The following is a 20,012-nucleotide window of genomic DNA, read 5'->3' as shown; positions in this document are numbered from 1 at the left end:
CTCTAAAGTAATACATTTCCGTACGAGAATAAAGTTTCAGTTGATGAACTTGTGTAGCGACCGACAAACCATTTTCAATTCTTTTAGTTCGTAGAAGTTCCAATGGACAAGTCATTTCGGTAGACTTCATTTTGGGTGAAAAAATCCCCAAGTCTAATACATCCATCTTTGATGGATGTTTTTAAATCAGCTTCGTCCAATGCCACAATCTTCAAGCCCAAAGGTTTGGGTTGTTGATCGGCCTATAGATTATAGGTTGAAGTACTCGATACATATATCCTCTTGTAGAACAAATTGTAAGAGTGGCACCATCACAATTTTCTCATACTAGATTTGGGTTCAATTAGGTATACGCTTAAGTGGTGGTTAATTGAAATCCAACATTATTACTACCTAAAACTTTGTAACTCACCATAATATAAAAAGAATATTTCAGCTTATTGCTACAAAACATTGGAAATCGCAATGACTCAATTGCCACTTAAAGAGATTATGTATTCCAATGCCCAAGGGTGGAGGGTCTTGACGAAGTTATTGCAAGAATGAACAGGTGGAAGGAAGCAACAACGATCTGAGCTTCTATGGGGTTTATGTTGGGCTAAAAAACTTTTAGGCAAGCAATTCGAGACACTTCTACGAAATCGAATTCATACTATTGCTCTTCCAATCAAAGGATGGTCGATGACAACACAGCTCCTTTACACCAAACCATTCATATCATAGTACGTAAAATTCGTGTTCGTCTAGCATAACATTCATTTTCCTACGTTGGAAAACGAACGTGAATGTTATTCAAACATTCTTGTGTTTTTTTTGCTTTTTTTGGTTTATTTACCTCATAATAAATAGTTAATCCAAAAGTATGGTATTTACCATACTTCGAGGGTGTTCACCATACTCAAATGATTGAGACATTCACGAATGGTACCGTGCACGTATGGTACATATGGTTCATACTATGATTCATATCATTACCATTAACATTAGCAAGAAATAAGGATAGTAGACATAACAACCCGTTGGAGCTTAGCTCTTTTCCCGTTCACCTTCCAAAAGCATTATTTTTCTTCAATAACATCCTTTAAATCGTCATTCTTGAGATATTTCATCATAACCCTTGGTCAACCATTGGTTTACCTTATAACCACACAACATGATGTCTTCCACAAACTCAAAATGGACATGAAGGGTCCGAATACCAAAAAAAATAGCATTATCTACATTTTACATTAAGGACACCAATGTCTTCAAATCTCGGGTTTCTTTAGATGTTGTAATCAAGAACATATAAGAACAAATAACACGGATGGTATTATGCTGATGGAGGAGTATATGAAGGATCATGTGGAAACTCCTCATAAATGAAGCAATATGTGAAACACCAGATTCTGCTTCCTCTGGAATTTGTTTAGTGCAGACAACAAAAAGAAAAAATGTACAAAATTTCGAAACCCTCGAGCAGGAATGACCTATGCTCCATATTTGGGATCGATACGAAGCTGAACTTCCTTTTTTACTATTGCTGCAATCTCTGCCATCTGCCATTACGAATTTAATCAAAATGAGTTCAACATATACAAAAATATGAGCATATTCCCTGAATTTTCCAGTAATTTCGAAAGGAAGCTTAGATTGGAAAAACTGTTTAAAAAAATCTAGAACGCACATAAACTCATATAACTGATGCCCAAACTAATGCTTTATATGCATATAGTACTATATGAACTACCCTAATGTCTCTGTTATACATGAAGTAAAAATTAAGATATGAATCACACTGTATACTTGATCATGAAGAGAAATGGTGGGTAAGTTACTATGCATTCATAAAAAAATTTAAACTAAAAATAAAATTACGAGCCACTTCATTTGGTGCATAAAAGTCACCTTCGGATAATGTTGAAGAATCGGTGCATAAAGATCAAAAACCATTTGTACTTCTTCAAGAATTACCAGAAGAGATTCAACTTCATCTGCAAGCAAATCCACCTGCAAAATAATCATACAATAGTTGGGTAAAACGGTGGAACTTACTCCATCTAGACATAACCATGGAAATGAGCCATATATTATTACAACATTTTAATGACAACTCTACAATATATAATAATTCCTAAATATAATATTGGAATATGAGCAGCAAATGTTGTCGGACCTCTGTCTCAGCCTTTTGTAAATTATAGAGTTCCTTGGCAAGTTTCTGTTTGTATTGTGCTTCCTTGCAAGAGAATGATTTCAAGTTTCCCTTGACTATCTGGCATATAGCATCAATGCTTTCCAATCTGCAAACAACCAGAAAGTGTCATCAATGAAACATTATTAGCTCTATAAAAAGCAAGTAAATGGTCTCCGATAAATGCGGGATGATCAAAGCAAATCATTTCCCAAAACAATAATACTCTGCAAGTCAAAACTAACTAAAAAACAGAGCTGAAATGCAGCATTTAGAGAAAACAGTCTTCAAAGTAATCCTGAATAAGCAATGCAGCCAATCACAGACCAACTATAAGGCAAACTCTATGATGGGGTTGGAGGACGCCCTAGATTGGAAGAGGCTTGCAAAACAAGAGGGATTAGTTCTTATGTTCATGATGGAAAATACTAAAAGACAAGACAAGAAGAAATCAAGAACATTTGTACTCCATGGAAACACCATTTTGTTATGATTGGTAACTTCAAGTGGATCTAGACACAGAATGAAACATAAAGTAATTTATATTTATAATGGATGGATCTAAGAACATTCTACTGACTAAACAAAACTTGACTGTGGCTGTTAATTAATGCAGATACAATTGAAAACATCAAATGCTTTTTAAAATAGTGAAGCTAACATAACAACATATCTTCGGGACAGCAAGCATAAAAGCTTAGGGCAAAACTGTCTGAGTTAAAAGACTCGGCTTTTCATTCACAGGAAAGAAGCATGCAGTATTGTACATGCAAATATTAACTTCATGGGCGAGTTCTCTGGTTCAATCCGAGAATACCCAGTTCATATATATGTCTCATACCTATTAAAAGCAAACAACAGAAAATCCAGATAAACTTCTACAGGTAAATAAATGTCTTGTTTGTTACGGTGGGTAGCATATTGGATTTTCTGTACCTATCAGATTTTGCTTCGATTGTATGAATAACCTTCTGTCTTAATTCATGTAATGCTTGCAATGATATAACATTAATCTGCTCTTCAGAAATTATCTCTGAGTTAAAGTGAGCTCTGTTGTCTGTGCATTCAGCATTTAGACCTTGTAATTTTTGTAATTCAAGTTTTACTTCTGTCAATTCTGATTCCAATAACTTCCTCTTTTGTTCTTCCTCTGTTCTTTCCTTGATCACCTGAGCATTAGCAACTGCTCTCTCTTCTGTAAAAGACGCAAGAATTGTCTCCATCTGCTGTTGCTCTGCTCTCAATTGATCTCTTTCACTCACCAGTTGATTGATTTGTTTTACACTGGCCTCCTCCCTTTGAGAAAGTAAAGCTAACCTTGACATCATATCTTCTCCATCCAAAACCTTTCTCAGCAAATATTCCCTCTCTGCATCCCATTCTTCTTTGAATTTCACGAGGGACTGCTGATCTAGCATTGTGAACTGTAAGCTTTTTACTTCATTCTCGAGTTCAGCAATTTTATCTAATAATTTATGTTCTCTAGCAGCATAGCTCTGTTGTTGTTTTAATAATTGATCAACCTCTCCTTGAATGGATCTTTTTTCCTCATGCCACTCTTTCTCTCGCTTGGTAAAATCGAAGTCTTTCTTCATTTTTTCATTAGACAGGGTATCTACCTGAACACTTAGGTCAGCCATGCGTGCAAAAAGGTTTGCAGCAGTGACTGTGGCACTGTTTGTGTCGTTCTCAATGAGTTGCATTTTTATTCTTCCTATTTCAGCTTCTTTTTCTACCATTGCCTGAAGCAGACCTTCCTTCTCGGCAAGCCACTCTTTCCTCAGCTCAGCTACAAGAGAATCATATCGAATCCTTTCCAGATTCATATACTCCTCCTCTAAATCCAAGAGACCTGATGAATGCTTTGGTAGATCTTCAACTTGGGCTTCAAACTCTTTTATCAGTGGCGGTGATAATCTGGAAACCCAAAATTCTCTTTCTTTCCAAAACTGCCTCTTCAAACTATAGAGCTCCTCTGTTCTTCCATCCAGCTTTTGTTCTATGATTGCCTTTTCCTTCCTTAGCTCATCTATATTATCTTTCAATAAACATATAAGTTTATCCTTGTTCCGAATTAACAATGGAGAATCTAGATTCTTGCCAAATATCTCCTCTTCTGCAAGTTCTGTTGAGACAAAAGTATCCTTTATATACAGTTTCCTGTTCATCTCTGAAACCGTATCCCCAATAATGGTTATGAGAATATCCTGCTCGACCATGTGTTTCCATTCCTGCTGCTTGACAGCCTCTTGTACAAAAGAAATCTTTGTCCTCATCTCATTAACCTGATGTGCTAGGTTTTCCATCAACGTTTCCAGCTTGAATTCACACCTAGCAATAGATGTAGAACATCCAGATTTTATCATCTCTAGTTTACTAGCTTCCAGTTCTAGGAAAGATTCAAGCTGCGCCTCCAGATCTTCAAAGTTGTTAGAGATGGTCTTCTCACCCCTGTCATCATTACTATACAAGTGTTTTGTTGAATCTCCTATATGGAGTGCATCATGGAATTCCTGTGCAAAAACTACTGAGATGATATCAAGCTCCAACTCATGCTGAAGCTTCTCTCTTGCAAATTGCTGCTCAATTTCAAGTTTTTGGGTGTCTTGAATGTTATTGATGCTTCTGATGAGTGCTTCCAGAAGAGTGTCAAACTCTGGTGCATATTGTAGCTCATCATTCATGATTTCTTTTAGTTCTAACTCTAGGCTTTCCTCTTCTTTCTTCATTCCAGATAGTCTACTGTAGTCGTTCACATCCGTTGATATTGGTCTACTAGAATAATCCATCCGCGAACCTCCAGCCCTATCAATTGTATCATTCTGTAGAAGTTCTATAGTCTGTTTGAGAGTGATCAACATCTTCTCGCAGTAGAGTATTCTTTGATCTTTCTGTGTCAATCCAACTTGCAAGGTCTGTAGTAACTTGGTTACTTGTCGGTACCAACCTTCTAGAAGAACCCCAATGACCAACGATTCTACATCAGCTTTCCAGTCTAACTCTTTCACATGAGTAGCAATGGTTTCATCCACAACTATATTCTCAAGCTCTATATGTTGTTTTAGATATGTCGTTCGCATTTCTTGCTCCATTTCTTGCGTTGTTGATTGCATCTCAAGAAGTGCATCCCTTTTGCTCTCACAGTGCAAAAGCGAGAAGATTTCCTGGCTTTTCTTTCTCCTATGTTCTTTCAAAGAATTTAATTGATTTTCTAGAAGCAAAGCTCGTTCACACTCATAGTTGAGAACAGAAGAAGTTTGTGTGATACGAGAAGCCAAACACTCCAGCTCCATATTTTTCTTTGAAATCTCTTCTTCTCTTTCTCGCAACTTCAGTTCCAAAGATTCAACAGAAACTGAATTAAATTGACCGAATGAAGAAAGATTGTCATTTCCTTCTGCCCAGTTTCCTGTGGCTTTTAAACCCTTGGTGAGGTTCGAGATCTCCTTGTCTTTCTCTTCCATCCTTCCTTCCAGAAGCCTTATTACTGCGTCTTTCTCCGAAAGCTGAGCAGAGAAATCTTCTTCCATAGCCTTAAGGAAGCCTCTACAGACTGCATCCTGGACCATGCTCGAGATCAAGATTCTTCTTTCCATATCCTCAAATGGCTCCTGTAAAGTCTCGATGATGCTCTCAATTCCAGTTAGAGACGCTATATCCATGCTCTCGATAAAGTTAGTAGTCTCATCCGTGTCTTCGTGATAATCAGACATGTTTTTTCACAGGATTTGTAGGATTCGACCCTTCTTCTATGCCAAGAGTGAGTTCACAGAGTATGCAGGGGTGTCGAGGCTTCTCTGCGGAAAAGGAAGGAAGAAAGGAAGCTCCTCCATGAGTATCTTTAGGAGAAGAATGAAAAAATAAGAAGAAGCGACAGAAGAATGAAATGAACGAAGAAGAAAAAGAAGAAACAGAGGAATAAAACTGAATGAAAAAAGAGACGGGAGAATGAAATGAACGAAGAAGAAGAAGAAATTGAGGAATTAAGAAGAACAAGAAGAAGAAACAGAGGAATTAGGAAGAAGCAGAAGAAACAGAGGAATTAATAACAAGAATAAGAAAAGAGGAATTAGGAAGGAGGAGGAGGAGGAGTGCCAGTAATTAATAAGCAGAGGAAGCAAGAAACAAGAAGAAGAAGAAAACAGAGGAAGTAAGAAGAAGAAACAGAGGAAGCCAGAAGTAAGAAGAAGAAGAAGAAGAAGAAACAGAGGAAGCAAAAGAAGAAGAAGAAGAACAAGAGACAGAGGAATTAATAAGGAGGAGGATGAAGAAAAACAGAGGAACGAAATGAAGATGAAGAAACAGAGGAATTAAGTAAGAAGAAGAAGAAGAAGAAGAAACAGAGAAGAAAGGGAGGATTGAAGAAACAGGGGAATTGAATGAATGAGGAAACATTCATTGTTTTCCCGCAAATTGTTTCAAAAAATAAAGAAATCCTATCCTAATCCATCCGATCCAATCCTCTCCTTCATAATTAATTGTGTATTACCTCTTTCTCTTTGCTGATTTAAGGAAAAACTAAGATTAAGACGCTAAATTAAGCTGGTTATGAGGTTAACCATCATACTTAACAAACAAGCTCGCATGATCACAAATCCTCACTACGCCCATCATGTTCATATATTCGTTTTTTGTAATGCCCAACATGACGCCTCTCGTTTTACAAGCTAGTGGCCAAAATGCTAAAGCCAAGTAGAATCAAGGAACCACCATGGAAAGGAGTCCATGTGAATGATCTGATAGAGATTTATCGACGCTTCATATACATATCACTAAGAATGTTTGCAAATGCTTGGATTGGATTATGCAAGATACACATATCAAGATTATATTGACTATGCAAATTTATATAGAAATGTCTCTTTGACACCATGAAATGGGACCTTATACAATCGACAATTATGTGATTGGGAGTCGGGACTTTCGACAGGAAATGTTGAAGGCCATCCATTGGACATACCAAGACAACTCAATGGCATACATTCTTGATAAATATTTCATAGATGTATGGACATTATTATAATCAATAAGACAAAGTTATATCCACTAAGTGCACTCTTGCATGCCTTTACACTAAACATAAATTTGTTCAAGTTGGTCTTTTCCTAGGTTTACATGCATTCAATTTCTCAATTGGGGCCTATACAACACAATATGTGGATCATTGGGGACACTTTGCATACATATAGAATTGTAGCTAGGTTAAAAGTCAACCTCAGAAAATCCAAGGTTTGTCCTCAACGTGTATGCATGGACAAGTTGTTATGGCATGGGGTTTGTGGATGACTTACCCAAGGCCAAAATGATTTCATGTAGGTCAAGGGTGATTTGGAACATTCGTTGGAGCAATAGCTTAGAACTTTGTGGTACACTGGATGGTGTCATTAGGAGCGCCTATCTATCATTTGAAGTTAGTTGAGTGTACAAATTACCCATGTCATTGGTGATGGGTGCATGTTTAATCTTCATTTATGGGGGAAATGCAGGTGATTTGCTAGAGGGGCCCCCTTCGATAGTGTGAATAGAGGTAGTGACTTCGAGGGGACCCAATCGTGGACAGGGTTGTGTGTGGAGGCAACCTTAGCCTTGCCTACTCTCTACGGGGAACCAAATGAAGCTTCCTCTAATAGTTATTGTGAGAAGCTAAACAAAGTCAAGAGGTGGGTTAATTCTTTTGGTTGGCATACCCGATCTAGAGTAGTTGCTTCTACCACATAGGTTGTGTTGAGAAAGTCTTATTGGGGAGCTAGGTGTTGAATGTAAAAGTGCCCTACAGGGCAAGGCCACTTGTTCTTCAGGGGACAATCACACTCCTAGAACTCGTGCAATACTTCCAATACCATTAGTATTTAGATTTCTATGTAATCCTTGGTTGGTTCTCCTAATAAGTTAAGTGTGGGCATGCTCAAGCCGAAGAGTTGTATGGTTTGTTCATTTGACAACATTGGATGCAATTTAGCCAAACATTATGAAGAAATTCACATCTAGGTGGCGAGGTAGAGTGGAGAACCAAAGCAAACCAAATCAAGATCAACAACGAGGAATCACTCAATGCAACAACCAAAGAGTGAAGTGGTGAGCTAATGTGGAACTTCGCAAAGAGAAAATGAGCTAGCTATCAGGCAAGATGGCAATGTCTATGCAGTGTCGCATAAAAATGCGTGTATGTTTGCTACTCAAGCGGGACCAAAGCAAACCAAATCAAGATCAACAATGAGGAACCACTCAATGCAACAAGCAAAGAGTGAAGTGGTGAGCTAATGTGGAACTTCGCAAAGAGAAAATGAGCTAGCTACCAGGCAAGATGGCAATGTCTATGCAGGGTCACATAAAAACGCGTGTTTGTTTGCTACTCGAGCGGGACCAAAGCAAACCAAATCAATCTCAACAACGAGGAATCACTCAATGCAATAAGCAAAGAGTGAAGTGGTGAGCTAATGTGGAACTTCACAAAGAGAAAATGACCTAGCTACTAGGCAATATGGCAATGTCTATGCAGTGTCGCATAAAAACGCGTGTATGTTTGCTACTCGAGCGGAACCACGGGGAACCTAAACCGGTTCATTGTTCTCCTTGCATGGTGATAACATAAACGTAGTAAATGATGCAAACATATGCAATGCCACGAACAAAGGAGTTAAGGCGAGCGATGAATTCAATGCTAATGAAGGAGTCGACGTGAACAAGCGAAGTCGACGCAAACATAGGAATCAAGGTACTAAACGATGCTACACTTGAGTAGAAGAATAAGAAGAAGGAGATGATGATGATGGTAAAGAAGAAATTACCGAAGAAAAATAATATTTCTTTAATAAACAATAAGAGAGACTCAGACTTTATACATCTTATGTTTAATCAATAACCTTAACCACAAAACTAACCATTTTTATTTATTACATTTATCTTTTCAAATATTTATATTTTTTAATAATTGTAGATAAACCCCCTTTTTATCCATTTTCTACCTATGGGCCCACCACGTCATAATAAGGGTGTCTAATGCTAATCTCACACCCATAAGTGCAATAAAGACACCAAATCCAATTGGGGTTGGACATTTCAAACTTTCAACTACCCAATGAATTGTTGGCTCACACATTGTACATTGTTTTCACTCATGACATCTACTAATATATAAAAAAATGCTCACATAAACACAAAGTCACACACAGATTTACAACTACAAGTGTTTAAAAACTAAGATTTATGTACACATTAACACAGAACCTCATGAGCGCACACAACATAAACGAAAGATATACACACACAAAAAAAGCCTAAAGTAAAGACAAGGGATCCTTACAAGCCCAAACATGTGCCAAGTAATCCACTATTTGATCCCCAAACCTTTTGTCGATAATGCCACCAAACCCACTCTTTTCTAATTCGGGATCCAAATGGTCTTGCTCTACATCCATACTTTAGATAGTATATTACCTACATTGTGCCTCACCCAGATCAATATATATTTTGGGCGGATTCAATGAGAATTTATACTCATGATGTTTCTCCAATATTGGATGGAGTGGAGTCGATTGATCATTCCATAATGAATTGCAACAAAGACCATCCACATTAAAACTCTATTCAATTTTGTAGTTTAGAAGCAAAAGTGTGATCAACTCCTTGTTGGTAGGTTACTTCATTTAGGAAAGAGCTTTTGGACATTTTATCTTGTTCCTAGATTCACCTAACAATTAATCGAATTTCTCAATTGGATAAACTTATGGGATTTATGGACTATATGATGTCATATAACCATACAATCTTCAATTGACTCTATTTCAATTAATTCTTCTTCTTTAAGCAATCTCTCAGACAATCATGCAATTCTTGGCTCTATCTCCTTAAGTAATGTGAAGTAATATGAAGCATGATCTTAAAAAAGGTTAATGATATACAAACATAGAAGAATCATTTGTGCAAACCATCATATACACATTCTTGGTTGTACAATATCAGTATACATAATGGGCACCGCCCAATAGATCACAAAGAGTGAACATTTCATAGCATCCCTTTTTATGTGAATGGCAAATTGATGGAAATAACTAAATTAGGATACAATTGTAGATCACAAGAGTGAGCATTTCATAACATCCTTTGTGAATAACAATTGATGTAAATAACCAAAAGATACAATTCTATCCAATGGAATAAATTAAGTTGGATTGTGTGTGTGTAAGAGAGAGAGAATTAAAATTAGAATTGGAATCGTCCATAAAGAGGCCAATTTTGACCTATGGGACCAGAGTATACATGTGTTCTTGATATGGGTCTCCTTCCTAAGAAGGGGTATTCATACATTGAAGCAGAGAGAGACAAACTCTTGATGTCCAAGAACTTTACTAATGAATGTTGCAATTGAGAATGCACATTGTAAATGTGAGAAATTTCTACAGGGATTGGTTTGGTTTGACGGTGTGGGGAAACCATAATCAAATGTGATCAAAGCTAGAGCATTGTATGGAAGTGTGATACCTAAAATTTTGAACTTGATTATAGCAAAGTTTGCATAATCAACTAGTCTCATCACCTATGTCCCGACTCCCAACGCCTTTGTGAACTTATTTATATGGAAGCAATGGTTCGGATGGGAAATAATGTGATGGGCTCTACCACATATCGATGTTCACATATTCCTCGTTCAACAAAGAATATGGTTTTATAGTTAATTGCAACATATGTAGTATAATGTGTGAAGTATGAATCACCACATTTCCCCCCATCTCACGATACATTAGCGTTACAAATGACCTTGTTCACAAAGAAATCTATTGATGCATCATGAAGCAAATCTATTGTATTGCTTCTTCCAAACCATTTTTTCATATCTTGCTTTTAATCATAACACAAACATTTGCTTTTATGTGTCTTTTAGATCTTTTTCTTACTTCTCATGAGATTCTAGGAAGTCATTGTGAGGGACTTTTTGAACCTTAAGCATAAACTCAACAACACTTTCCATGATCATGATCTTAATGGGAAGTGATCTCATCTCAAGATGTAGGAGGTTGTATAGAATTTGTTTCTTAACTTAGAGAAACACTTCTAAACTTTTCAAACTCTTTCTAGGCGAAATTAGGAATGTTGCCACACTATAGAGAGGCGTTGATATCAAGTACCAAAAAGGTATTTCCTAAAGACCCAACATTTAAATGCATTATGTGTTTGCTCTATTTATCCACAAACCAGTGTCCTCAAATGCACGATCTCTTTCATACCTCTAAGTGACAAACACTATATCCATTCTAAATTTGAGAGAACTTCAATGCCACTGTATTTAAAGCTTTCCACAATATCAAGTGACTCATTATTAAACATAATGCATGGTTTATCCTTATTTTGGCTCTTCACAAGCATTATCATTATCTTTAAAGTCATTGACATTTAACTTTGTATATACGTGAAACTCTTCCAATGCCCTCGTATGTTTTTGTTCATCTTCTAAAGTATTTGCAAAAAACACCATAATATCTTGCATATAATAAAACATGATAACAACATTCCTAATGGCAACTTCTTCAATGTCTTCTTCCTTAACAAACTTGACACACATGTTCTAATTCATCAATGTGTAGACTAAATGGACTTGGTGAGAAATAGTACCTATTGACCCTTACTCAACACTAATTATGCCATTAAAAAAATCTAAAATGTATATAATTTCTCATAGATTCAAGAAATTGCAAGCACACAAACATTTGGCCCCTAAATTTCTTCAATGCCCCTCCAAAGATACTAAGGAAGTACCACATCAAAAGCTTTCTTTAAGTCTATAAAACAACATTATAAACCCTTACCTCTAAAACAACTTTCTTCCATTAATACTGTAAGGGTGGTAGTATGGTGCTTTCGAAAGCCAACTTGTGTGTAAGCCCTCTTTACCAATTTCCGGACCCATGCACTTACCTTTGATTCCATTATACATCCAAAGAGTTTTATCATACGTGAGCCAACCTTAATTGTTAGATAATTATTTATATCTCCATCTTCATGTAAAAGTTTGATTCAACGTATAATTTAGGAGATGCCATGTAGCAAAGCATGATTAAACATATCACTTGTCCATGCCATGTTCCCTTTCTATCCATTTGAGCATTTCAGCCTTCATGCAATGAAAATCTCCGATCTTTTGAAGAGTCAAATTTGTAAAGCCCCATACACATCTCCAATTGCAAAGGGGGCATATATGCAAGAGAACCACAACACATTACCCTTCTTGCATTTGATAGATAATATAAGTTCTGATAACACATAGAAAAGTCCATAAGAGATATGGCACCATAATTCTCAACATGTTTCCCCTTTCAATTCTCCAAAATTGAGCACATTTAAATTGTGAGGGTTTTGTGCAAAGAGATGGTGGTGGATTTTACATTAGGAAAAATAAGGGTAATGCATTTATCCCCAATCATTTGTTTTTGAATGTGTCTAAGCTTACACATATCGTTGTCTAAAAAAGTTGTATATATTAAAGTGCCTTTCCATGATACAAGGTAAACTTGAATGCCAATCCTTGGCTATGATATGGACATTTGATCCTTCGCTACAAAACAAAACAATCACAAACATAGGTCTAAATGGAAATCATTCACATCCCTCCTATAATGCTAAACTACAAAATAGTCCCAGCAATTAGTGTACATTTGTGGAGTAAATCGATTGGAAGTATTAAACTTTGAACCTATTTCGTGGAATTTCTTAAGGTTTTATTTTTACCTTGTTATTGTGCTAGCAAACACAAAAAAGTTTCCTTGTGGATCCACATACACTAAACATCTAGAATGATGTCCAAAACCTTGAACTTGAAGTGAGGTGGTCCCCTAAGATTTTCAAAGAGCTTTAGCTTCTTTGGCATAGTAGTTCCTTTGGCAAACAAACTTTGTGTAGATTTATCTCGAGGTAACCAAACCTAAAAATATCAATTGACATACCATTACATTACCTTGCATGAGAACATAAATAGATGCTACGACATGAGCTCATAAGAAGCACACCTGTGAAAATGCGTCTCTATGAAAGTGACTTGAAATTGTTTGAGTACTATGGGTTCTCTTACTTGAAAGTTGTAGGGCTCTACATAGAAAATGCTCTCTCTTTCTCTCTCTCAAATAGTAATGTACTAATTACGAAAGTATAAACTACAATAGATGAAATATGATATCCACTCTCTCTCTCCAAGTAGTAAGGCTATATCCAAGTTGTGAACCAAGTTTTTATTAACACTTGCAGATGCCACAGCAGAACCTAGAGCATTGAATGCAAGACCTTTTAATCTCAGAGGTCATGTTGGTCACCGTCTGTAGACTAAGCCTATTCATTTTAGAGATAGAAAGATTATTGGAGTTTTTTCTTGAGATGAAGCACTCTGGGTCGATATATCATCAATATACTCACAACACTTTGGCCAAATGTTGCTCATTATACTCACAACACTTTGGCCAAAACGTTATATTGGCATGCAGGATGCCACAACACTTGCACATCATTGATTTCTTCCACAGTTCCGTACTTCCACTGACAACATGCCAAGGAGACACCATAGATCAAGCAGACGAATGCTGATGGCAATGGAGACCACAAGTAATAGGATATAAGTTACAGGGGACATAACATGGCAAGTGATGATGACAATGGAGACTCCAAGTCAATCTAGCTCATCTCTCTTATCATGGCATGAAAGGGCATGTCAGCTTTCCAACATGGAAGTAGCGGATGATGAAGCACATGCACTATTTGACTGGCTGAAATGAACTCATTAAAGAATATTTTCCACCTCATACAACAAAAAACGATGAGCCTTTGGTTTTCATTATACAAGTCTCTGTAACAAGCAATTTTCCATTGCTTTTCACAAAAGGATAAGCTTTCAATTATTGTAAGACAATGTAATGTTCTTCTATAGCAAGCATAACCTTATTGCATGTATAAATTGATCGAATTTGTAATTAACAGTATTTCGGATATGTTAGCAAGTTTTGGTATCTATTGTGGTTGTCCAGAGTTTTGGGATGACAGCTTCCAATGGACATTTATAGTACTAACCATAATGGATGAGCTAAACTAAAATTTGCCCAATTAGAAACTAGCATGACAATTGAAGTAAAATTTTTAAAGAAAATAGCATGACAATACTGAGAAATTTTAAAGAAAAGAAAAGTGACCATGAAACTGCATGTTTGACGATCCAATAAAATAGGCTCTACAGTTTTATACACGACAAATAGATGTTTTTCTACGTACCTTTTAAAGAAAGTTTCTTCATCAAACACATGTGCAGGTTGAATGTGCAATGCAGTTTGAGTTGAGAACTCCTGTTTCAGTGGATGTTTGTTGACAAGTTCCAAGATCTGTATAATAATAAAAACAAGTTTTTAAATAAGTCACTCATCTTTGAGAATTATAATTTTGGACATTCTTTTACTGTTTACCGACATTAGTTTACCAACATTACTAATGGTAATAAACTTCCCTTAATCACAAAAAGATATAAAATATACTTCTCTTTAAAAAGCAACTAACAAGCATAATGAATAGAACTTGCACAGTTCAGTAGAGGGTAGAACTAGTTCAAGTGGGAATCATACACACTCTCTTGCAATACAAAATATAAAAGAAACAAATTACTGTGTTCTATAGAATTACAGAAAAGGATATGATGCATGGATATAACAGTCTTAAAGGCAAACTGTACTACACTGTTAATCATTCTAGACTTAAGAGACTAAATTATTGTAGTTGTTTAAATTACATTTGGTATCCCAAGTGGCATGAACTTTGGTTCTCTTTGGAGACCAAGAATGTTAATTAATTGAGGCCTCATAGTTACAATTGTCTCTAGCGCGGCCCACAATTCATTAGGTGCTTTTACAAACCTGCAAGCATAAACTTTACACAAATAGGTTCAACTCAGGTCCATACAGAGAAGCAAAGTTAATTGGGAGAAACTCATATATACCCCAATTTCTTATATTCCCACAAATGTCCTTAAGTTTTTGTTATTTGTCAAATTGACTCTGGACACCCCAAGAAAAACAGAGAAAGACTGATGTAAGCATATGACAGTTCATAAATACTATATAATAGCTAGAGAGGGGTTTGACCAAGGGAATTTGAGAAACTAAAGAAAACACCATGGCATTTTAGCAAATAAAGAACTCAGGGGTATATAGAGTTTTTCCCAACATATTTTACATTCGAAACTAAACAGCTAGCATACTCATTCAAACAATCTGTATTAGCAAACAAAAAACTATTCTCTCCAACTTGAGCTATTCCTGCCTTGGGATCTCCATATAAAAGAAGCCCGCCTTTCTTCAGAATAGTTATTAGGCAATATCCATTTAGTTGAAGTCTTACGCCTTCCATCCCTAGATCTTTTACGACAATAGCATTTGTAGTGAAATTGTTTCTTTCCCTTGGAACATCATTACAGTTTGATCCAACCTATTTAGAAAAATAATTAAACTCTATTCAGATGAGTAAAAAACAATGTGACATAACACTGCAGAAAATTAGGCCACAAAATAATTGGGAATAAACTCCCCAAACCCCATATTTTCCTTCATTTCCCCAAATTATTCTGGTCAACTGTCCCCAGCAACAGTTTTAAGAGCTATTTGAGCAATTATATCTCGATTCAACCACTTTTTCTCTCTAGAGAGGAGGCTAAGGTCGATCTGGGAAACAGCAACAAATTTTGGGGGATGTATGGGGAAATAACTGTATTCCCTAAATAATGTGGAGTTTTTCCCTAACACATTTCATAGGATAAAGATAAAATGTAGATAAATGGGAGCTGTTGCTGGGGACAGTTGACCAGAATAATTTGGGGAAATGAAGGAAAATATGGGTTTTGGGGAGTTTATTCAACCACTTTTTCTCTCTAAAGAGGAGGCTAAGGTCGATCTGGGAAACAGCAACAAATTTTGGGGGATGTATGGGGAAATAACTGTATTCCCTAAATAATGTGGAGTTTTTCCCTAACACATTTCATAGGATAAAGATAAAATGTAGATAAATGGGAGGAGATGGAACTACAGGGATGACTAAGAACCACATCAAGAGGCAACATTAAATTTCATGCTCTTGCACACAGTGATTTTCCAATAATTACCTGAGCAGCATTAGTTGTATACATATTAGGTGGTAAAAAGCCACAGTTATCCACAATTATTTCCAGTTTTGAAAAGCCACAATCTGTTGTGATGCTAGCTAAACCAACTGGAGTTCTCTCAAATGCTGGTTTTTTCGATAATGTACATAGTTCTTGTACTATTTCCGTTTGAACCCTTAATCTCCTTAGCTCTTTTGATGCACTTCTTTGCAACAAACCAACACTTTGGAACTCTGGAAAGACCTAAATCAGAAACCACACAAATTCTTAAGACATACCATAGGAGTGGAGAAAGGGTTCTAGTGGCAAATGGACAAGTTCATTTCCATTACTACTTTCTTTTTCTTCTAATAAAATGCATACAAACTCATTGGGAACACATGTTTGTGAACCAATTGTGGCTTCAAGGATTTCCAGTTGTTCGCAGAATTTTTCAGATAGTTTTTCCATTTTAAGATGCATCTCCATTATGACAGTACGGATATCTTGGAAGAATGAGGATAACTGTAAGTCATAATTGAGTTCATCACGCAGCCGCTGAATCAACACATGATGAGTGCCCAAATTATCAATATGTGACGTAAGAAATTTTGCATATGAAACTGATCTTTCGGTGATATTTTTAAACTCATCTTCCACTGTATTCTTTAGACTTTGGACTTCATTGTCAAAAATATGAAAGATATCCTGGCAGACAGTATGGCTTTTCCCTTTCAATCTGAAGAGCGAAGTTCTTAGCTCAGACAAGAAATTTGAGCAATCATAATAAAACCCCATGATAGGATAACAGTAATAAACAATAGCTATGCTTTTAAAATATGGCTACAGTTACACACCTATTATATGCACGGATACCAGGCACAATATTAGAGAGCTCGAGCATTTGTGTGGCTTTTTCAACATCTGACAGATTCATCCAACAAAGAAATCCTGTTCTTGGAAATATGCTATCAATAGCAGTGCTTATCTCGTCTTCATTATGCAAAACAGACATATCTTCATCAATTCGTTTACTAGTTTCCTTCAGGAAATTCACAACAAGTTTGTGTAGTTCATCTACTGCAGTGGACATCTCTCTTCTATCATAGACCTGTAATAAATTGAATCTTCATCAGCTCCATCAGGACATTGCCCAGAAAATAGATATGCGAATAAATATAAGTCTACAAAATAATGAGTACTGGTAAAAGCATCTGAGTTTGAAACAAGAATTTTGTGTCCTAAGCATTTGAAAAAATAATTAGAAGTAATACAAAATCAATTCGAGGAGAAGTGAGAGATGCAATAAACCTGTGGCATTATACAAATAGTAATTAAGAATTACAGCCATTATAACTTCATGAAGAGTCTCACACATGTCATGAAGCAAAGGTTCATGTTCTTTGCATTTCCATTAACTTGTATGATATTGATTGTTATGGGCTAATTTGAACCCACTTGTGCATGCAGATTCCCAAAAGCTTGATCATCACGAAGGTTATTTGATGAGCAATAGTTTCATTCTTGAAAATGGAAAAGGATCTATCTTCTTTAAACCAAAAAAAAAATGTACTCACTTTGATTTCGGACAAAAAAACCTTCAGGATATAATACTTACACGAGTTTTCAATATCCAATTTAAGTAGTCTTCACAACACCTCATATGTGTATGTTCTTCTTTTGCTAGCCTCCTTTCATGCATGAACATAAGTGCATAAATGTTGACCTACCCAATAGAAAAATAAATCAAAATTGTTATGACTTATTTCAAAACTTGATGGATTTACTAACCCACAGAAAAGTTCAATAAACACTGTCATGCAAATGCTGTTATATTAAGAAGCATGTCCATCATTGCTCTTTTAAATTTCAAGGCAATTATGGTTGTATGTGTATCACAAATACTTCTTAGTAAAAAAACCAAGAGGTTTCTAAGCAAGTTTATAACACTTTGAGTCTATCAGTTTTGTCAGAACATGTCAATGCAAGGTGTTCAAATAAAAATTTCTGGCAAAAATGGGTAAAGTAAAAACATATGTGTTTTTTTCTTTTGTTTCCTCTCTTTATTTTTGATAGAAAGAATGAGGGCAAAATTCAACACATCATTCTTTCTCTAATGTGGTATAAAAGTATACGAATGTAATTTTTATCTTATCTTTTCAAGACTAAGCATAATGCTTGACACTTTCCCTCTCTTCCTTTTGGGGGCAACAATATAGCTGGAGACTAGTTCTGGTTTTCCAATTAGATATTAAATAAATATATCTTTTTGTTTTTTTCCACATTTTCCCTTTTGCGTGTGAAAATAAAGCTTGGAATCCCATTCTTTCTACTAGTATACAGTGATAGTATAAAATTTTCTCTTTTATCTCTTCTGTTTTTGAAAGAGAATGAGGTGAAAATAAGGCTGAAGGCATCATTATTTTTATCATATACGATGGACAAGAATAAAACAAAAATACTTTATTTTCTCTCTTTCAATCTTTCCTGTTTGAGCACGAGAAGAAATCTCAAGAAAAATTCTTTTTTTCCTGTTTGAGCACGAGATGAAATCTCAAGAAATCATTCTTTTCTGACATTTCAATGGATAATAACTAAGAATTTCTCCATTTTATCTCTTCCTTTGAGTGTAAGAATAGGTTAGTGATATCAGGATTCAGAGCACATCATTTGCAAGGAATAACAGAGAACTGAGAGACTCCAGAACATCAGCTTGATGCTTGCTATTAAGCTGCTTGTTTACAAATGTATACATTTTAGGTTTTTCAAGTAAATTTTCAAGTTGGACGTAGTAGAATATTCTCTCACCTGTAATTGAATAGTTTCAATGACAGGATAATCCTTTAATTTCAGCAATTTCACACATTTCTCTATGATCTCACCAGAAGACACTGATTTTACATCCGTTTGGGACCTGTGTTTAGGCAGATGTAAAAATCAGAAGGAACCCGATTAAAAAATGAATGACTTTGTAATGGTATGTTCCTGAATCGTTAGCAGATCACAATGAATAGACAATCACTAAGAAAAAAAGAGTTCTTCCTGATAAGCGTTTAGAAAATGTTGTTGGATTCTAGAAATATAGTACTTGCAGTAGGAACAAAAAAAATGAAAAAATCTTCTTGATTGTTAAAAAACTTCCAAGAAGAGGAATTATCAGAAGGAATAATGGTGTAACAAAACGTTTTTGAATCAAAGAACGAGCAAAGAAAAATAGCGAAGGTCTTCTACACGGGTGATCAAAAAATGTTTCTTGAAACCAAGAGAGATTCAAGAAGATGATAATATAGACTAGTAATTGCATGTATGTGCTTTGGATAACCAACCATGCCATCTCTATCTTGAAACACGGAGAGATTCAAAAGAAGAGGAAAAAGAGAACATACACTTACCGCTGCAGGCATGTAGCTTGGACAAGAAACCATGCCATCTCAGTCAGGAAAGGGCGTTCTGGGGAGACCATTGCCAATCCATCGCGATAGACGCGAACAACTTCCTGGACCATGGATCGCACGGTGTCTTCTGATTCCGCCATATCCTTCTCCCTGATACGGAAGGAAGAGGACGAAGAACGAAGGAGTTGCTGTAACATGTATTTATACCGTATACGTATGTCTATACATTACGCATAAATACGCATACGACGATGTATTTGTTCGTCGCCATATGTACATGCATACATACATACATACATATATGTATGTAAGAAGAACGAAGGAGTTGGTGATCATTCATCTATAC

At 36.0% G+C, this 20,012-nt stretch overlaps 2 protein-coding genes across 6 annotated transcripts; both read right to left on the bottom strand.

Moving 5' to 3' along the window:
- Nucleotides 1–1,198: 1,198 nt before the first annotated feature.
- On the bottom strand, nt 1,199–6,088 carry LOC147862876 (uncharacterized). Its single transcript, XM_087321836.1, has 4 exons — nt 3,110–6,088; nt 2,156–2,282; nt 1,888–1,989; nt 1,199–1,538 (listed from the first exon to the last, which is right to left on the bottom strand). The coding sequence occupies exons 1-4, from the start codon at nt 5,884–5,886 to the stop codon at nt 1,470–1,472; spliced, it is 3,075 nt and encodes a 1,024-aa protein (XP_087177962.1). The 5' UTR covers nt 5,887–6,088; the 3' UTR covers nt 1,199–1,469.
- A 6,537-nt stretch (nt 6,089–12,625) lies between these two features.
- On the bottom strand, nt 12,626–19,822 carry LOC147862875 (uncharacterized). 5 transcript variants are annotated; one of them, XM_087321840.1, is made up of 11 exons: nt 19,664–19,822; nt 19,080–19,185; nt 17,890–17,997; nt 17,129–17,382; nt 16,656–17,010; nt 16,293–16,535; nt 15,396–15,622; nt 14,928–15,051; nt 14,420–14,526; nt 13,174–13,252; nt 12,626–13,088 (listed from the first exon to the last, which is right to left on the bottom strand). In XM_087321840.1, exons 1-11 carry the CDS (start codon nt 19,804–19,806, stop codon nt 12,948–12,950), a joined length of 1,887 nt encoding a protein of 628 aa, XP_087177966.1. In that variant the 5' UTR covers nt 19,807–19,822; the 3' UTR covers nt 12,626–12,947. The 5 variants fall into 5 exon arrangements, with proteins under 5 accessions (XP_087177966.1, XP_087177969.1, XP_087177967.1 ...); XM_087321843.1 differs by having other exon boundaries at nt 19,658–19,766; XM_087321841.1 differs by lacking the exon at nt 19,080–19,185 and having other exon boundaries at nt 19,658–19,736.
- Nucleotides 19,823–20,012: the final 190 nt, after the last annotated feature.

The sequence above is a fragment of the Azolla caroliniana genome, unplaced genomic scaffold (genome assembly GCF_043228905.1).
Source record: "Azolla caroliniana isolate FFs.n. ecotype wild unplaced genomic scaffold, voAzoCaro1.0.p SCAF_6, whole genome shotgun sequence".
Taxonomy (NCBI): Eukaryota; Viridiplantae; Streptophyta; class Polypodiopsida; order Salviniales; family Salviniaceae; genus Azolla; species Azolla caroliniana.
Note: the sequence above shows the minus strand (reverse complement) of the source record. Positions and strands in the feature narration are given on the sequence as shown.

Excerpts from the sequence above, each read along its gene's own strand:
- LOC147862876 (XM_087321836.1), bottom strand. The coding sequence starts at position 5,886 with ATGTCTGATTATCACGAAGACACGGATGAGACTACTAACTTTATCGAG. Across the intron at positions 2,283-3,109 it reads ATCGAAGCAAAATCTGATAG|ATTGGAAAGCATTGATGCTA; the intron begins GTACAGAAAATC and ends GGTTGTTTGCAG. Across the intron at positions 1,990-2,155 it reads TACAAAAGGCTGAGACAGAG|GTGGATTTGCTTGCAGATGA; the intron begins GTCCGACAACAT and ends ATTATTTTGCAG.
- LOC147862875 (XM_087321840.1), bottom strand. The coding sequence starts at position 19,806 with ATGGCGGAATCAGAAGACACCGTGCGATCCATGGTCCAGGAAGTTGTT. Across the intron at positions 15,623-16,292 it reads ATACAACTAATGCTGCTCAG|GTTGGATCAAACTGTAATGA; the intron begins GTAATTATTGGA and ends TTTTCTAAATAG. Across the intron at positions 14,527-14,927 it reads TGCCACTTGGGATACCAAAT|ATCTTGGAACTTGTCAACAA; the intron begins GTAATTTAAACA and ends ATTATTATACAG.